The 18,824-nt window shown below is 39.2% G+C and overlaps 1 protein-coding gene across 1 annotated transcript in view; it reads right to left on the reverse strand.

The window, feature by feature from the left end:
• The window catches only part of LGR5 (leucine rich repeat containing G protein-coupled receptor 5), a 137,006-nt gene that overhangs the window by 60,195 nt on the left and 57,987 nt on the right, over positions 1–18,824 (reverse strand). The window contains exon 2 of the mRNA XM_084878866.1: positions 14,496–14,567. Coding sequence (XP_084734992.1) covers positions 14,496–14,567 — 72 coding nt within the window. The remainder of the gene's footprint in view (positions 1–14,495; positions 14,568–18,824) is intronic.

The following is an 18,824-nucleotide window of genomic DNA, read 5'->3' on the forward strand; positions in this document are numbered from 1 at the left end:
TATGGACAGCAAAAATGTCCCTCACTCTCCTGTTCACAGCCTTGACTTCGGCAGCACATCTGTGAGTTCTAGAACAGAGCCTTGAGATGGGCCTTCACTCTTACTGCTGCTTACGGTATCAAGCAGCTTGATGGTTTCTGAGACCTTGACTTTGGGAAGGAAAAAGAGAGGGGGAAAAAGTATGTATTTATTTACCTTATTAGTTTAAATTACTGTTAGGGCAAAAACCTTCCCATTACATTTCCTGAAACATAACTCACTTCACACGAGTTGTTTTTCTTTTCTGGGCATGGACTTTGAGAATCCCAAGTCTGTGTTCAGAGCTAATTTGGGAACCACTGACCTGTGTTATCGGGGGAGTTTGTCTTAAAGCAAAGGAATTTATGATGTGTTATTGGCTACTTGCTGGGCTGATGGAAGATCTATCTCATGGACAAAAACAACAATTTAAGGAAATCATTGCCTCCGCCCCCTCTTATTTCTTGGCCATGTGGGATGGTTTTAGTAATTTTAAACAATAGGAAAAGGAGACTTTCAGATGAATACACAAACAGAGCGAGACCTGCACACAAATCAGTCCAGCGACAGTTTGAAACAACAAATCTTTGGGCAACTGCATCCTGACCCTAGAGACCTATATACAGTTTGGCTGAGAAGTAGCTGTTTTCTCCCTGTTTCTAAAATTATTTCGTGGGGGTATTTCTTTCATTATCTTCATTTCTCCAATAAGATACAAATTCCTAAGATACAAATTTTCTATCATATGAAAAAGATCCTGCTCCATATATAAAATCCATATTGTACTACTATTATTAGTATTACTGACTGAACTGCCATTAAAAATAAAAAAATCATTAAGTAGATATATTCTTCAAATGCAAAAAGTAATTAGATGCTTTAGTGCTGTAACAACCTGTGAAAATTTTTTTGAGAATGTATGTTTCTTTGCATCTTTACACTAATTTGGATCTCTAATGTAGAGTAACCTAGAGTTTTTGTTTTTTTTGTTTTTTTGTTTTGTTTTGTTTTGTTTTGTTTAGTTTTGTTTTGTTTTGTGGTGGTGGGGGCTTGTGGTGGAGTAGCATAGCTTGAGTTTGTAAAATGGAGGGACAAGAGCAAATGAATCAGATGTGGGCTCTGATTCCTCCTCACTGGACATTGGCCTGGAGAGAAAGAAGCAGGTGTGGGTAAAATGGGGGAGCAGAAGGGGTGCTTGACTGTTTTCTGATTGGCAGCCTTGGGAACATTATTGAACAAGAAATAATGGTCCAACATGGGTCACCTCGGCCGAGATCCAAAGGCAGAGAGCAGCATTTTCGGCGCTAAGGAGAGGGCCAGGCCAGTTCTACCAGCCCTCCCAGGTAAGTTCTTGGGAGAACTCTTCTGACTTCTAACACTTAGTTGTTTTGTGTGCTTTTCTTTCCTTTCCATTTTTGGTTTCCTTTCTTCTCACCATGAATTTGCTGTGAGACTTAACACAAGTCACTTTACTTCCTTGGATTTCATTTCCTTTATTTAAAAAGAAGTACGGTTCTTCCACTAAGGTTTCTTTTCTGCCCTAAAACTGTTTTTGTTCCATGTTCATTGTTCTGCTTTTCCTTATTCTTTTCTCTCACCTCCATCCTCCACCCTGCTTTTTTTCTTCTTGCTGATAGTAAGGTTTCTTTATTGCATGTCACTAATGTTTTAAAATTACTTTGTCATATCAGGAGATAGAGCAGAGGTTTTTATTATTCACACTTTGTAGACAAGGATATCAAAGCTCAGAAAGGTTTTATGGAAAATGAAAAACGGTTGCTTTCTGATTTCATGTAAACTTAATCTAGTCTTTTCTTATGGAGCATGAAGTTATGTAACCACAGTGCTACGTAAACATTTGGCAGGATGAATTTGAATATGGTATCCTTATGATTTAAAAGGAGACGTTTCAGATTACTTAGCAAATGAATTCTGGCTCCTAGAAGTTACTGCTTTATTTTCCAACTTTTACGAAGTACATGAGATCTAGAGAGCACGTGTTCTAGATAGGCTAAATTAATTTGTTCTAGAAATTTGGTGAGGCTAAGATCAGGCTTAATGGTAGTCGTTTTTCCTCTCTTCTCATTCTGAAGATCTGGCCAGCCTATTTCATTTGCTGAAATTGTTTTCCTTCTTTGTGATTTCCCAATATAATTCCAGTGGCTCCATTACTATTTCTAAATTTCCTTTCACTTTTATGTATTATAATTTACTTAGCAAGTGTAAACTCTCACTTAGACATAAAATTTCTGAAGTTTCTTACTCTCTACTAGTGTCAAAACATTCCCATTTGAAGAAAAAAAAAATTCTCCTAAAATAAAGTTAGTAAAAATCATGATGATATTGTAATTAGGGACGTTCAAAAGACAATAAAGTTTAAAAAAAGTGAAACCAAACATAACAGTCAATTGAGATAGACTATTCATGATTCTATTCAATTGATTAAGTGCTCTTGTTGTTTCTGGGGCCACCACATGTACCAGGTTTGGCGTTGGGTCTATGCATACGGAAGCCAAGTGTCTGTGTCATCAGCGTTGACATAGTAGGATGAACTGAAGTCAGCTGTAATTTATTAACCTTGTGCTGGCAGTAATGTATCATTGTTGAAGTTGACCAAGCCCACCTGTGGTAGGTTTTCTTTTATAAGATGTCCATGCTAGTTGCACGGGCCCACGTACGTACTTAAAGTTTAGCCCTCTGGAGTTCATCTTTGTAAGATTTGCTGAAGCCTTTTGGACACTAAGATCATGACATTCCATCAACTGTTTTCCTTTCCATTGGGAAAAAAAAGTGTCTTTCCTAATATACCTCAAGAAATTGTAATTTTCAAAGACTGTGTTATTTCCCCTCCCTGCCCACCAGTGAGTTAAGCGTATTTAATTGCTCAAATCCAGCCCAAAATCTTATTTTTTTAAACAGTATATTTATAAGTTGTCCATTTGTTTTCATTATTAGACTAGAGGCCCGGTGCATGAAATTCGTGCATGGGGGTGTGTGTGTCCCTCAGCCTGACATACAATCCAGGAGCTGTCAGGGGATGTCCTACTGATGGCTTAGGCCAATTCCCCGTAATTCTCTGCTCTCTGCAGGGCATGGCTGCTTCGCTGCCATTGGGGTGATGAAGCTGCCATGCCCTTCTGTCCACTCTCTGTCTTTGGGGTCTGGGGGCTCCACCGCAGTGGTGGCAATGAAGCCCCCACACCCCGCTATCTGTTCTCAGTGGCAGGGCTGAGGGGACTGGGCGCCACTGTCTTGTGGCTATGCCACCATCTTTGTAACAGCCTGAGGGTCAATTTGCATATTCCAATCTTTATTATATAGGATAGATTAAAAATCAGATTTTGAGATTCAAGGGCTAAGGCCCGCTGGACTGAATAAATGAACTCCTCAGGACAAAAGGGAGGTCCTTTTGTGGGCATATGACCCTATGGTATTTTTAACCACAAGACTAATGAAGTTTAATTTTCAACTCCTTTCTCAAGTCTTCCTTAATTACCTGAGTCCACAATCAACTTTCCTGTAGGATGTATCCTATACAAGGCTGTCTATAAGGGTTAATTTTATATTCTACCTGATTTGATGATAGCCTTCTAAGGTCAAGAATCTTACTGCCTGCCCACAGCAAGAAGCAGAATCAATATTTATTGATTGAGTCAAAACCGGTTTGGCTCAGTGGATAGAACGTCGGCCTGTGGACTGAAGGGTCTCGGGTTCAATTCCGGTCAAGGGCATGTGCCTTGGTTGCGGGCACATCCCCAGCGGGGGGTGTGCAAGAGGCAGCTGATCGATGATTCTCTCTCATTGATGTTTCTAACTCTCTATCCCTCTTTCTTCCTCTCTGTAAAGATTCAATTATATATATATATATATATATATATATATATATATATATATATATAAAATATTTATTGATTGATTACTTTCTCTTATTTCCAAAGAATAAGAGAAAGTTGCCTCAGGTCTGGCATAACTATTCCAAGATGGTTGCCAGTCATTACATACCCAGATGGGGAGCAGCTGAGGAACACCCCTTCTTCATTACTTACCAAATTTAAATCCATTGATTTCTTTGAGCACTTTCAAAAGCCACACACAGTGCTTTTGGACATGCAAATAATGCCTACCTTTTATTAAACAATCCCTAAGTCCTAGGCACAATGTTAAGTTCTTTATAAACATTGTGACATTTAATTATTATAATCATATTTAAAAAGTGACATGTCTATTCCCTTTTTACAGATGGGAAAGTGAGCCTAAGAGAGGTCAAGTTATTTGATCATGCTTACATAAAAGAAAGTTTACACAAGAAGAGAATTTAGTTCAGCATAGCATTTTGGTTCTAAATTTTGGGTTTGTAACCATAACTTTGCTTAAAAGTAGGCTAGTCTGGAGCTTGGGTGGGTCTAAAAGAGGAATAACACAAGAACATGAATGGCTATGTCATTTATTATCAATAAGAAAACTGTTGCTCACTGCTTCTTAACATTAAAAAAAATGGATTTCAGAGGGTAAGGGAGAGAGAGAGAGAGATAGAAACATCAATGATAAGAGAGAATCTTTGGTGGGCTGCCTCCTGCACACCTCCTATTGGGGATCAAGTCTGCAACCTAGGCATGGGCCCTTGACTGGGGTTGAACTGTGACCTCCTGGTTCATAGGTCAAGGCTCAACTACAGAGCCATGCTAGCTGGGCTGTTCACTGCTTCGTATTCAAAGTTCTCCTTCCATTGGCTTCCAGATTCCATAAAATCTTACTTCTCTTACTACTGACTGGTTGTTTTCTTTTTCTTGCTAGCCCCTTTTAAGTTCTCATCCTCCAAACATAGATGATTCTCAATGTCTGTTCTCACACCTTTTCTTTTTTTCTCTGTCTAGTGGTGTTTAAACTTTAGTGTGTATTACCATTGCTTTAGGAGCCATAAAAAATTATGAGCCCCAGACCCAAACTCAAATTTAGTGAATCAGAGTTTCTTGGGGGAAGAATTCAGGAATCTGCATTTTAACTAAGTAGCCCAGTCTGGGTCATGGTTGAGTGTTGACCTATAAAGCAGGAGGTCACAGTTCAATTCTAGGTCAGGGCACATACTTGGCTGCGGGCTTGATCACTGGTGTGGGGCATGCAGGAGGCAGCTGATCAATGATTCTCTCTCATCACTGATGTTTCTCTCTCTCCCTCTCTAAAATGAATACAAGTGTATTTTTTAAATAAGCAGCTCAGGTGATTTTAATCTAGGTAGAGAAACACACCGGGAAACACAGAGTCTGTATCCTCTCTCAAGGTCCTCATCTGCCCCAACACCTTCCTCAATCACCTCTTTGTAAGATTCTCCATCATTATCTCTAGAACAGGCTCCTCACGCTCCAGACTCTCATTCTCTCTGTTATTGACATTTGCAGTTGGATGTCCTGCTGGCACCTGACACTTATTATATCCAGAATCAGACCTCCTCTTGTCTTCAAAATACCAATTGTTCCCCTCAAATTTCCTGTTTCTATTGACTGTGTCTTATCAGTCTCCTGGTATCTAATCTCAAAACCTTACTCAGAATCATTCCTCACCCTCAGAGCTCTCTTTCAAGGGCCTACGTTCAATCAATCGATGAGTCCCTGACTCTTCCTCTGCTATGATGCTTCTATATGTCCCAGTGGGTCTCAGCAACCCCCAACCATGTAGACTTTAAAAAAATGATGTTTGGGTCCCCACTGAGACCCATTAAATCAGAATCTCTGGGAATAAGCCCTGGTGATTAGTTAATTTAAAAAATGCTCCAGGTGATTCCAATGTACATTCAAGGTGGGAAACTCTGAACTGGTCCTCACATAATCTGGTACTGATAAGTTAACCATCCCCAGAGACAATGATTCACTCATTAATTAGGAGAGGTGACTAGTTAATGGATTTTATTATTATTATTTTTTTAATCCTCACCCAAGGATATTCTTTTCATTGATTTTTAGAGAGAGTGGAAAGAAGTGGGAGGAAGACAGAGAAAGAGAAACATGGACTTTAGAAAGACACATTGATTGGTTGCCTCCCACAGCCTGACCAAGGCCAGAGATCAAACCTGCAACCCAGGCACGTGTTCTTGACTGGGAATTGAACCAGCGACCTTTTGGTACTCAGACTAACACTCTCAACACTAAGCCATACTGGCCAGGGATAGTTAATGGATTTTAACAGTTATCCAGAAGAGACAATAAGAACCTGGACTAGGTGGTGATAAAATAGAGTAAACAAATGGAAAGACAATGTGGGATGACTAGCTTTAGGATTTTGAAACTGGCTGATATAGAGGGCAGGAGAGGAAGAATGACAGACATAGTGATCACAAGTTTGGATAATCAGAAAGCAGGAAAGGCAAGAGGAAAGCTCATCTGGATATATATATATATATATATATATATATATATATATATATATATAATATTTTTATTGATTACAGGTTCCTGAGCTCAATTCCAAGTTTCTGATTCACTAGTTTGGGGTGGGGCACAGAATTTACCTTCCTAACAAGCTCACAGGTGTTGACAAGGTTGCTGGTCCAGGGACCATATTTTGAGAATTACTGGCCTAGCTAGCAGGCAAACACAAAAGAAATCTGAACTAGGATACTGACTTGGAGGGGGGTGGGGGGGGGGCTCATCCATATAGCAGAAATAGTTAAAATTTTGGGTTTCCTGCTCAGATAACTGCAATTATCTTCTGACTGGTCTATAGCCTCTTAATGGGTTTCTCTGCTTCCATAATTCCCCAATATATTTTGCATACAGAAATCAGAACATTAAAAAAAATCATAAATCCTATTGTTTCAGTAAGCTGCCTACAACCAACCAGTGGCTTCCCAGTGATCTCACACATTGTCCGATTGTTCTGGCCTCTTTTCCAACCCATCCCATGTCCCTGCCTCTCCCTCCCCCTCTGCTTCAGCCACACTGATCTTTCAGATCCACAAACATGCCACATTCTTTCCTGTCTCAGGGACTCTGCTCACATTGTTCCCCTGCCAGAACCACTCCAGCCCTGCACATAGGACCACCAACTCGTCCTCATCCTCCTGATCTCAGTTTAGATGTCAACTTCTTAGAGAGACTTTCTCTCTTGTCTTCCCTTGTTAATTATTCTCTACCTAACTGTATTTGTGTTCTTCATCATTCTTGTCAAAATCAAATATCATACGTGCATGTCTCCTTGCTTATTATTCTGTCTCTCCCACTAGACTGTAAGCTCCCCAGGGTGGGCATTTCTTGAATGAATGAGTGAATGAATGAACCGTAGGTAAGTCCTATTCATTCTTTTTTTTTTTTTTTTTTAAATATTTTTATTGATTTCAGAGAGGAAGGGAGAGGGAGAGAGAGATGTAAACATCAATGAGGAGAGAGAATCATTGATCGGCTGCCTCCTGCAGGCCCCACACTGGGGATTGAGCCACAACCCAGGCAGGTGCCCGTGACAGGAATCGAACCTGGGATCCTTCAGTCCACAGGCTGATGCTCTATCCACTGAGCTAAACCAGCTAGGGCGAGTCCTATTCATTCTTATGTTTCCAGTGGCTCAATTAATACATGTTGAAGAATTAATTAAAAAATACTGAGAAAGGATACAATAAAACTAAGTGCAGAAATGAGGGGGATGTCTACATTTTATAAGAGTTGGGAGTGGAGAAGAAAGGAATGCTAAAGGGCAAAAGAAGAGGAGGCAGCGAGGTAGGGCACTTTCAGAATAGTGCCCTAATTACCACAACAAAAATGTGTGTATATTATAAAATTTATATACATACACACCTGCATACATACACATACATATTCATGCACACACACATACACATATACATACATACATACATACACAAACACAGATATCTAAATGCCTGTATCCTGTATAGATAGGCATTTGGAAGAGAAGCAAAACAATTTCCATGACATAACACTAGAGGAAAAAAGAATTTCAAAGAAGCAGCATTCATCATCCATTGCCAGATCTATGATGACTAGAAATTGAGCATTGCCAAAGCCCCCTTGGGCAGGAAGGCTATTCATGGACATGAAGGTGTTTTCATTTTACTAACACAATCCAGTATGTAAATTACAGTTTACCCAAGTTCTCTCATCATCCTTTCACTTAATCCTCAGGAAAAAAAATCTCAAAAGACAGGCAGGACAGCTCTCACCATTTTTTTAAAAAAAAAAGTATTTTATTGATTTTGTACAGAGAGGAAGGGAGAGAGATAGAGAGTTAGAAACATTAATGAGAGAGAGTCATCGATCAGCTGCCTCTTGCACACCCCCCACTGGGGATATGCAAGGTACATGCCCTTGACCGGAATCGAACCTGGGACCCATCAGTCCCCAAGCCGACACTCTATCCATTGAGCCAAACCAGTTTCGGCAGCTCTCACCATTTTCAGCAACATTTTGAGGAAGTAGAAGTAGCAAGGGTAGACTGCTTACAGGAAATTTAGTGGTATCTCTCCTTACAAATTTCATCTGCCATCACAGATACCTACTATTTATATAAAGACTCTTCAAGGCCAACCATAATATGAGCAAACAGGGTCAGGGAACAATAGTAACTTAGAAACTGATCTCCCTAGAGCTTCTCATGTTCCCTTCTTAAATCGAGCACTTGATTCCAAAAGCATTAGAATCTGGGAATATTGTTAAATAAATATCGCTTGGAAATAAAAAAAAAAACATAGACTGTTTAAAATGGCAACGGCTCATTTTCCCTCTGGTTTAATCAGACTACCAACCTAAGGTTAATGGAACTGGTAGCTGTCAGCATTAGTGACAGCTCCTAACATCTGCACCACACTCTAATGGACCAAGTGGAGAATCTTGTACGTGTCCAAATAGCAAATGTTAGCATAACGTCCCTCGTGGATCTGAATGACTGAACCGGGGGAGATGCTGTTGGAGAGAAATGCAACTATTGCCCAGGATGTTAAAACTGGGTAAAGAACTAGCTGCGTTTGTTGTCTATATCTATTAAAGCTCCTAGTTGGAAATAGCTTTTCCTTCACACGTCCTGGATACCTGGGATTACTGCAAAATCAAGCTCATGAACGAGGAAAAGATGAAGCTAGGAGCTTCTTTAAAGTGTTTTCATTTTACTAATACAATCAAATATGTAAATTAGTTTACCGAAGTCCTTTCATCAGCACTTCGTCTGGTCCTCAGAAACATCCCAAAACACAGGCAGGAAGCAGCAGCTCTTACTGTTATCCCCCAGGGCCCAGGGAGGTCAAGTGGATGATTAGCTAGGAAGTGGCGGAGTCAGGATATAGCACAGGAGTCCGGGGCTTCTGCCTCTACACAGTAGCAACCTCCACACTCAAGTCACATATGTTTGTGTGTGTGTGTGTGTGTGTGTGTGTGTGTGTGTGTGTGTGTATTTTAAGTTCTCGGTCTCATATCACACCAGCAGGGCATTTGACCTGTGCATGTCTGGTCACCTTGTAGATTTATAAAAAATAAATAACAAATGAGACCTGAATGTGCCCAAACGTGTGGCATAGGTAGTAAGCATTCCAGAATGTCAGGCGAGGGAAGAAGAGACAATGAACTGTGATGGTTCTTATTCTTCCTCTTTATGCTGGCGTTTATTCTATTTGCTCCAGGTAGTCATTCTCTCTAGGGTAAAACCTTTAGGGCTTTATTGATTCTTGGAAGATTTTATTTTACTTTATTATTACTATTTTAAAAATATATCGTTATTGATTTCAGAGAGAAAGGGAGAGGGAGAGAGAGATAGAAACATCAATGATGAGAGAGAATCATTGATCGGCTGCCTCCTGCACGCCCCTTACTGGGGATTGATCTCACCACCCAGGCATGTGCCCCTGACCAGAATCGAACCACAGACCCTTCAGTCCGCAGGCCGACGCTCTATTCACTGAGCCAAACTGGCCAGGGCTACTTTATTATTTTTTTAAAGACTCAAAACAAATTTCATTTTTTCCCTTTTCATTGAATTTATTGGGGTGATACTGATTAACAAAATTATACAGGTTTCAAGTGCAGAATTCTACAACACATCATCTGTTCACCACATTGTGTGTTCCCCACCCCAACTCAAGTCCCCGTCCATCACCGTTTATCTTTCTATACCCTCCTCCACCTCCATTAATGCCCCTTCTACCCGGCAATCATCACACTGTTGTCTGTGTCCCTAAGTTTTTAAACTATGGCGCTGTTGGTAAGTTCCTGTGATGAATGAGGAATGAACTATGGCTGTCTACAGGGTTTAAAACATAGTTAAATAAATTGAACTATGGAAATGATATAGGGAGTGGGACAAAAGTAAGTCTGCAGTTGTGAGTAGGCAAAACACAGAGGTTATTATATCATTATTTGTTGATGCTTGTATTTTTTTCCATACGAACAACTGTAAACTTACTTTCGCCCCACCCTGTATTGGGTAATAAACAGTAAGGGGAAGAGTGGTAACTTTGATTTATTAACTGTGATTTTTAAAAATTGAGTTTTCAGTTGAGAGTTTTATTTAATATATAAGGAGATGAAGCATAGAGATGAGCAGAATAAACTAAATGAAAGAATACTTTCAGAACAATGCCTTAATTGTCATAACAAGTACATATTCCCACAAAATGACTGCTGTCTGAATGTCTGTATCTAGCTGGATGGTTGGTCATTTGTTCGTTCAGTTAGAATACTATATAAGATATGCTGCTTAATTATATGCATATGTAAAAAACAACATTAATTAAGATTGTGTACCTGTTGAGCAATGCTAAATTGATGAAATTCTACACCTGAAAATTCTGATGACACTTTTCTCATAGCCAATATGTAATACTAGTGAATGAATAACCTGGATATCCAATCCCTTCTCTCTCATTCCCTCACATATACACATACACAGACACACTATCATTATGAAACTCAGTTTAAACAACACTTTAAAATGTTCCATTGTGCAACCCTAGCTGGTTTTGCTAAGTGGATAGAGCATCAGCCTGCGGACTGAAGGAGTCCCCGGTTTGATTCCGGTCAAGGGAACATGCCCGGGTTGCCAGCTTGATCCCCATAGAGGGCATGCAGGAGGCAGCTGATCAATGATTCTCTCTCATCATTGATGTTCCTCTCTCTCTCTTTCCCCCTTCCTTTCTGAAATCAATAAAAATATATCTATAATAATCAAAGCATAATATGCTAATTAGAGCGGTCGTCCTTCCAGATGAAGCCAGGGCTGCAAGGAAAGCCCAGGTCCTGGGTGCCAGAGGGAAGCTGGTGCTGGCAGCCGGCCTACTCTTGCACGAATTTTGTGCATCGGGCCTCTAATATATCTATATATATCTATATATCTATATATCTATATATCTATATATCTATATATCTATATCTATATCTATATCTATATCTATATCTATATCTATATCTATATCTATATCATCTATATCTATATCTATATCTATATTTATATCTATATCTATATAGTTTTCCACTGTGTAAACCACTATGCTAGGCATTGTTGAGGGAAAGAAAAGCACAGATTAAATGCACAATTCCTGAGCTTCTTTCTACTTTCTGAGTCTGCCTCTGAAAGTGAGTTTGAATCTCAGCTCTGGCACATTCTGACTTAATTGTTTTGGGTAAGTTCCTCATTGCTCTGTACTTTAGTTTTGTAAAAAAATCTGTGAACTGGCCCGGCTGGCATAGCTCAGTGGTTGAGTGTCGACTTATGAACCAGGAGGTCACGATTCAATTCCCTGTGATGGCGCAAGCCTGGGCTGTGGGCTTGATCACCAGTGTGGGCCGGGCAGGAGGGAACCAATCAATGATTCTTTCTCATCGTTGATGTTTCTATCTCTCTCTTTCTCTCTTTTCCTCTCTGAAATCAATAATAATATATTTTCAAAAAAATCTGTGCACTGGAATTAATATCTAACTTTATGTGGTTATTAAGAAGATTTAGTGTGATAATATGGGTAAAATATTTTGCACAATGTAAACTATTATTGTTGTCATTATAATTATATGAACTTGAAGATTTTATATTCTAGAAGAGAACATAGACTTAAACATAGCTAACTCTAATAGAAACAATTAACAATGTAACAAAGGCAACCCATAAATTTAGCCTGGGGAATAAAGTAATAAACCAAGCAGAGTTGATCATTTTTCCAGGTTCTATAAATACTATCCCCTTTTGCCACTAAATAAATAACTATTTCTTCAAACATGTTAGATGCAACACAGAATTATATATGGGAAAGTGGTCTTTAAATTCAGCAAGTTGGCCAGCTCAGCAGAGGGAATTCAAGAACAGAATGAGAAAATGGAATGAACAGTCTTAAAAAAGTGTCCTCTATTTCTGAAATTCTGATTCCATGGTCAAGATACTTAATGGAGTTTCCAGGTATATATAAAAAAAAGACAATTCAGAAAAACAGCATTTTTCAAATAGTAGTTCCCTTCCTTTCTTGCTGATTTTTTCTCAATTATCTTTTGAAAAACTGGCCTTGGAAGAAAATGAACATTCACCTCATGAAGAAAGGAGTTATTTTGAATAAGTTGGGTCATTGAGGGAGGAATTCTATTAAAGTCCTTAGGGAAGTGAATTATTTATTGATTTAGTTTGTGGTATTAAGTTGGGGTGTCCTTCTTCCATTACATATTATAAGGAAATTAAAGAAAAAAGGATAGGAAATGAATGTCTTAAAAATATGAAGATAAAGAGGACCAAGTATTGCGTATTAATTATGGTGGGAGTGGGAGGACAAGGATGTAAATAAGAAAATAACACTGATGTTTGAAATTTACTAAAATTAATCTTTAAAAATATTGGCTAATGTCAACTAATATGTTATTTTTTTCTAAGGCAGCTAACTTGTATAAGAAGCTCCTTTTACACACTTGCTTTCTTATTAGTTCATTTTCTCATTCATCAAAAATTTACCATGTATTGCATACCAGCTGTAATGAAGACAGACGTGATCCCAACCTTGATGAAGGTTAAATTTTAACCTTCATCAGACATAGCCCTGGCTGGTTTGGCTCAGTGGATAGAACATGGGCCTGTGGACTGAAGGGTTGCAGGTTTGACTCCAGTCAAGGGAACATTCCTTGGTTGCAAGTGCATGTGGGAGGCAACCAATCGATGTGTCTTTCTCACATTGATGTTTCTCTGTCTCACCCCCTGCCTTCCATTCTCTCTAAAAATATCAATGGAAAAATATCCTTGGGTGAGCATTAACAACAAAACAACAACAACAAACAAACAAAAGGCCAGAGATAAAAGAAAAGAAGAAAAAAAAGGAGGCTCCTGGATAACCCACAGTGAAAATCCATTCATTGAATGAGTAAAACCTACTGTACAGTCCAGTAATCTAAGCTTTTCCAGCAAACTCCTCTATACCAATGTAGGTACATTCAGCTGATTTAAGTATTCAAACAATAGCATTTGTTAAAAATATAATGCTACCAAAATAAATACATATAAACTAAAGGGGAGAAATTTGAATATTATCCTCTTAAGGAAAAAGAGATTGATGTAGTGTCATTTGATTGTGATGGAACATTCTTTCCACCTCCCATAGTGGATCCTGTGGTGCATCAACAATTTAAATTACTCCCCAAATTGAACCCTGACTTTTAGGATTTATTTTAAAAAAGCATTTTAAAAAGAGGTCATTGCCTAAACAATTCCTTTAATCAGAAATCAGAGGATTTACTCAAGGGATGGTGCCAAACTTTCTTCATGAAGAGTACCATGGTACTTCACTTCCTCAGTCCTTCTCACTCAAAGGGGTAAGAGGATCCAATGAACTTTTAAATGCAGATTTTTGGTTTATACAGTTCTTTTTCATCTTCTGGAAATTGATTACGGGACTTAATGAAGATTCCTCTGTGTATCATTAACCAATTTAGCTTCTTCGTTTTTAATTTAATTTTTCCCCCCACAGTGAGTTTGGGAGAGCATAGTTGTAAATCTATCATGGATTTCATGTTTTTCTGTTCAAGCCTTGAGGGAAGCTAAATTACTAGGAAAATAGTAATTAAAAGTGATCAGGACAAAAAAGCGCTGGTGCTATGAAATGTGGACTCCCTGACCCACACCGAACCAAGCAGCCGTTTTTGGTTTTGATTATAGCCTTCCTTACTATTTTAATAAACATGAACCGGCATTCAAACATTTAATATCCTGCTGCTTAACTATTTCCAAGGAGCCATCCAGCCCTTTTAAATGGCCTTTGTTTTAACGTTTTAATTTGTTTGGCCCAGTCTCACCTTAGAATGCCGTAGCCCCATGGTAAACTCTTTCATAAGTTGATTTCCAGAATCACAAGCAATTCTTCTGTTTCCCCCTCCCAACTAAGTGCTTCCTCATGTGCCAGAATTGTTGGTGCTGACAGCTTCTCTGCCTTGTTTTATCTGGTTCCCACAGCAAGTCTGAGAGGCAAACACAAGCATGTGTCCAGCGTGGCCTGGACGCACCGTGGCCACGGCGATACTTACAGCTCCTCTAGGAAGCGGAGGCTGTGCAGGGGACTCGGGGGCAGCTGACTGATGTTGTTCATGCTGAGGTCTCTGGGGAGGAAAACAGACAGCGTGTGAGGAGCGGCGTCTGCCACCGCAAGGAAATCCAGCTGTTCAGCTCACACATCTTCAAGCAGTGGAGCCAAGTGAACTCCTTTTGCTTGACAAGTGAATCACGATTGTGCACCTTAAACATATTCCTATCCCTCCCCCCCCCCCCCCCCCCAATCAGGGGCTCTCCATCAAGCTGGAGACCCTACAGGAGGAGCTTCTATGGATTCAAAACGATCTGGACCACTCATGGGCATGGTTGTAATTCTTCAGGTTGAAGACTGCGTGATTAGGACAGCAAGGAAAGGCATAGCCCAGTGCTAGACATAACCCCACTCCGCGTCTTGCTTGACGTTTTGTGACAAAGAGAAATGTCTTCACCATGCAACGCTGGAAGTCCTGCTCCTCTGGGACTCCAAGCACCTTGTAAAAACAAATGTTTTGATTCAAAGAAACTTAAAAAAACAAAACAAAACAAAACAAAACCAAACAAGACAAAAAGCCTATTCCCTCCTTCTAACATGTTCCTTTTACAGGTTCTCGGATTGCATTAAATAAGTGAAATGAACCATAAAACAAGGGTGAAATGCGATCCTGCTCCATAGCACACTTCCTGCTGGGCCTGCACAGTAGTTCCTGGCACAGGAAACAACAAGCCACTTTGGGCAGAACTCAATCAATTTTTTGTTTTAAGAGAAACTCCATGTAATTAGATTTTATTCTGTTTTACTTTTCTGGTTAAAACTTAAAAAAAAAAATTTTTTTTTTACTGTGTCCCACATAATCCTACAGCATCACTGGTATATGCCATCTGATCTCAGCTCCCCAAAGACTGCTAGACAGATTCTAATGAAGACCCACTAAGACTTTATGTAACAGTCAGCTGAAGGCTGACTTAGAAAAACACTCATTACTCACTCCAGAAGATTCCGATCTAATGCCATTGAAATCTCAGACCAGGTCTACATACTTAAAATTTATCTTGCGATACACAATGAGCTCTATAGCTATTCTCTCTCTATTGATTCAATCGGCATATAACATTGTATTAGGTGTACAACATAACTTGATATATGTACATATTGTGAAATAATTACCACAAGTTTAGTTAGCATCCATCACCATTCATATTGACAAAACTTGTTTTCTCATGACGAGAACTTGTAAGATTTATCTCACAGCAAGTTTTGAATACACAATACAGTATTGTTAATAATTGCCACTATGCTGTACATTACATCCCCAGGAATTATTTATCTTATAACTGGAAGTTTATATCTTTTGACAACCTTCTCCCATTTTACCCATTAGCTTTTTTTTTTTTTTTTTTTTTAAATCTGGATTTTTCTGTTATTGAAGGAGACACATCCATTGCACACAATCAGCTGATTTCATTGAGGCTAAGAATTGAGGAATCATTCACTTTCTGACTTTAATAAGGTACCAGTGGGAGCACTTTCGATCTTGCTTCTCAGCAATTGTTCTCAGATTTGGCCCAAATGAACTCTTATAAAAATAAAAGTCACCAATGTGTACAAGGAAGATAAAATACTTTGCTAAATGTTTTAGAGTGTGGTAAAAAAGCAGAATTGTTCATTTTAATGTTGGTGAACAATAATATACAATTAAATGCTATGTTCTCATGTGAAAACTAAACGATGTCAAAAATCTGGATTTTTCTAGCATTAGCTAGAAAAGAGAGCCAAATAACTGATTAGCATTTTCAGTTTTGTTTTGTTTTGTTTTGTTTTGTTTTGTGTGTGTGTGTGTGTGTGTGTGTGTGTGTGTGTAGTAAAGTTTTTAGTTCCCTGAACAGACATGGATTCAATTAATTAATGCAGTTTCTGGATTCCTCGCCATGACTATGCCATAGTCACTATGGAATCTCTTCAAAGACTTGATATTTCTCAGGGATATTCAATTGTTTGGTAAGTGCTTGTCTCACTTATTTCCTAAAGAGGATCAAGGTGGGTTTGCTTTTGGAGCATGTTGATTGGTAACCTAGACTGAACCAGTCTCAGCATCAGGACAGCTGGCGTGGAGATTGTTGACTTTCCTCTGCCCTGAACTATTCCCTTGTGATGTGCAAATCAGTTTGGGACAAGCATTAATCTTCTCTACGTGCAGAAAGCTCTAAGTAGAACAAGGAAATTTACACATTGAGGAGACTCATAAGCATATTTATTACCGGATTTCAGGTACCTGGAAGAGAAGCTTATATAAGCCTCCACTCTCAGAGTTCCCACTGGAGCAGCAGAGAGAGGGCAGGCGTTGTCAGGGCAGCGTGTCAGGTACAGTGTCTCGGGTTTGAATTCAGACCTCTCCCTTCACTCGCTGTATGATCTTGAAAAATGAACCTCCCTGTGCAGGCTTCCTCATATTTAAAAAAGGTCTCTCTACATTAATAGTTTGAAACCCTATGATTAGCTGTTTCCAATGAGAAGAGAGTGACTTAATTTTATTCTTAAAACAGAGAGTACCTCCCTCTCCAACAGGAATTAACAACTTCTCGGTGTTACCTGACATTGTGGTTCCTCTGAGAAAATGAGCTAGTATTGCTAAACCAAAACCTTATCACCTGTGTTTGATAAGGTTTCAAATAAAAGAGTTTGATAAGGTTTTTTGATAAAAGAGTTTCCAGCAATGCATATAAGCCTGAAGAAGAAATAATTTTTAAAAATGACAATCTAATGTAATAAAATGAAATAGGCCTTTAAAATATAAATTCAAAGTGGGTAAGGTAAAATGTAATTTGTTTTTACTCACTTTTTCTTTCTCTGTGTGTAAAAGACCAAATTTTTAGAATTCCTAACTTGCTGTGGATTTATATTGTTATAAAATATAATAAAAATCTTATATAATAAAGAGGCAATTAATATGCAAATTGACCATCACACCTTCACAAGATGGCTGTTTACAACCAGGCTGACAGGGGGGTTAGTGAGGGATGCCCAAATGACTGAACAAGCAGGCTGTGTGGGGTGACCAGGCTGGTGGAGGGGACAATTGCTGGCAGAGGGGGCAGTTAGGGATGACCAGGCTGACAAAGGGGGATAGTTGGGGGTGACTAGCTGGCAGGGGGGTCAGTAAGGTGTGACCAGGCCAGCAGGGAGGGGACAGTTAGGATCAACCAAGCTGGCAGGGAGGGGGGCAGTTAGGGGCAACCAGGCAAGTGAGTGATTGGGAGCCAGAGGTCCAAGATTGTGGGAGGGATGCCCAATTGCAGTCAGACATCCCCCAAAGGGTCCCAGATTGGAGATGGTACAGGCTGGGCTGAGGCTCTTCCCCCACCCCCCGCCCCCGCCCTCCCCCCCGCATGAATTTCATGCACTGGGCCTCTAGTTATTTATAAAAAAGTAAAATAAAAACACAAAGATATACAAAACAGAAGCCTCAATATTTTGTTATGTAATTCAATAGAGATTATTTGATTACTATAAAAGTTCCTAAATGTTTAATCTCAAATTCTTTTTAAAAATTATATTTTTATTGATTTCAGAGAGAACGAGAAAGAGAGAGTGAGTGAGAGAGAGAGAGAGAGAGAGAGAGAGAGAAACATCAATGATGAGAGAGAATCATTGATTAGCTGCCTTCTGCACGCTTTACACAGGGGACTGAGCCCACCAATCAGGCATGTGCCCTTGACAGGAATAGAACCTGGGACCCTTCAGTCCATAGGTCAATGCTATATCCACTAAGCCAAACTGGCTAGGAATACTCTCAAATTCTTATCTGTTTTGAATCAGTAAAACACATCCATGGCCTGGCTGGTGTGACTCAATGGTTGAGTGCTGACCTACGAGCCAGGAGATCACAGTTTGATTCTTGGTCAGGGCACATGCCAGGTTGCTGACTCAATCCCCAGTAGGGGTATACAGGAGGCAGCCAATCAATGATTCGCTCTCACCATTGTCTCTATATATCTCTCTTTTTCTCCCTTCCTATCTGAAATCAATAAAAATATATTTAAACAACAACAATAAAACACAGCCATGGACAGAACAGGTCCTCAGACTATTCTGGTTAAGCATGCTATTTTTTTCTTCATATCAAGAAGAGTAAGAAAAATTACCAGAGTAATTTAATTCAACTTTTTGAGTTAAAAATTATAGAATGAGAGCAATCTTTCTACTCTGTACAAAAATATACTCATTCTGACTTTTAAATTATTTTTAAAACTTTTCTTTCATTTTTTCTGTAGGATTTGGTCTTTCTGACACCTGGAACACATATAACCTTAGCAGTAACTGAGGGGCT

The sequence above is a fragment of the Pipistrellus hanaki genome, assembly GCF_964339955.1.
Source record: "Pipistrellus hanaki genome assembly, chromosome: 3".
Classification (NCBI taxonomy): Eukaryota; Metazoa; Chordata; class Mammalia; order Chiroptera; family Vespertilionidae; genus Pipistrellus; species Pipistrellus hanaki.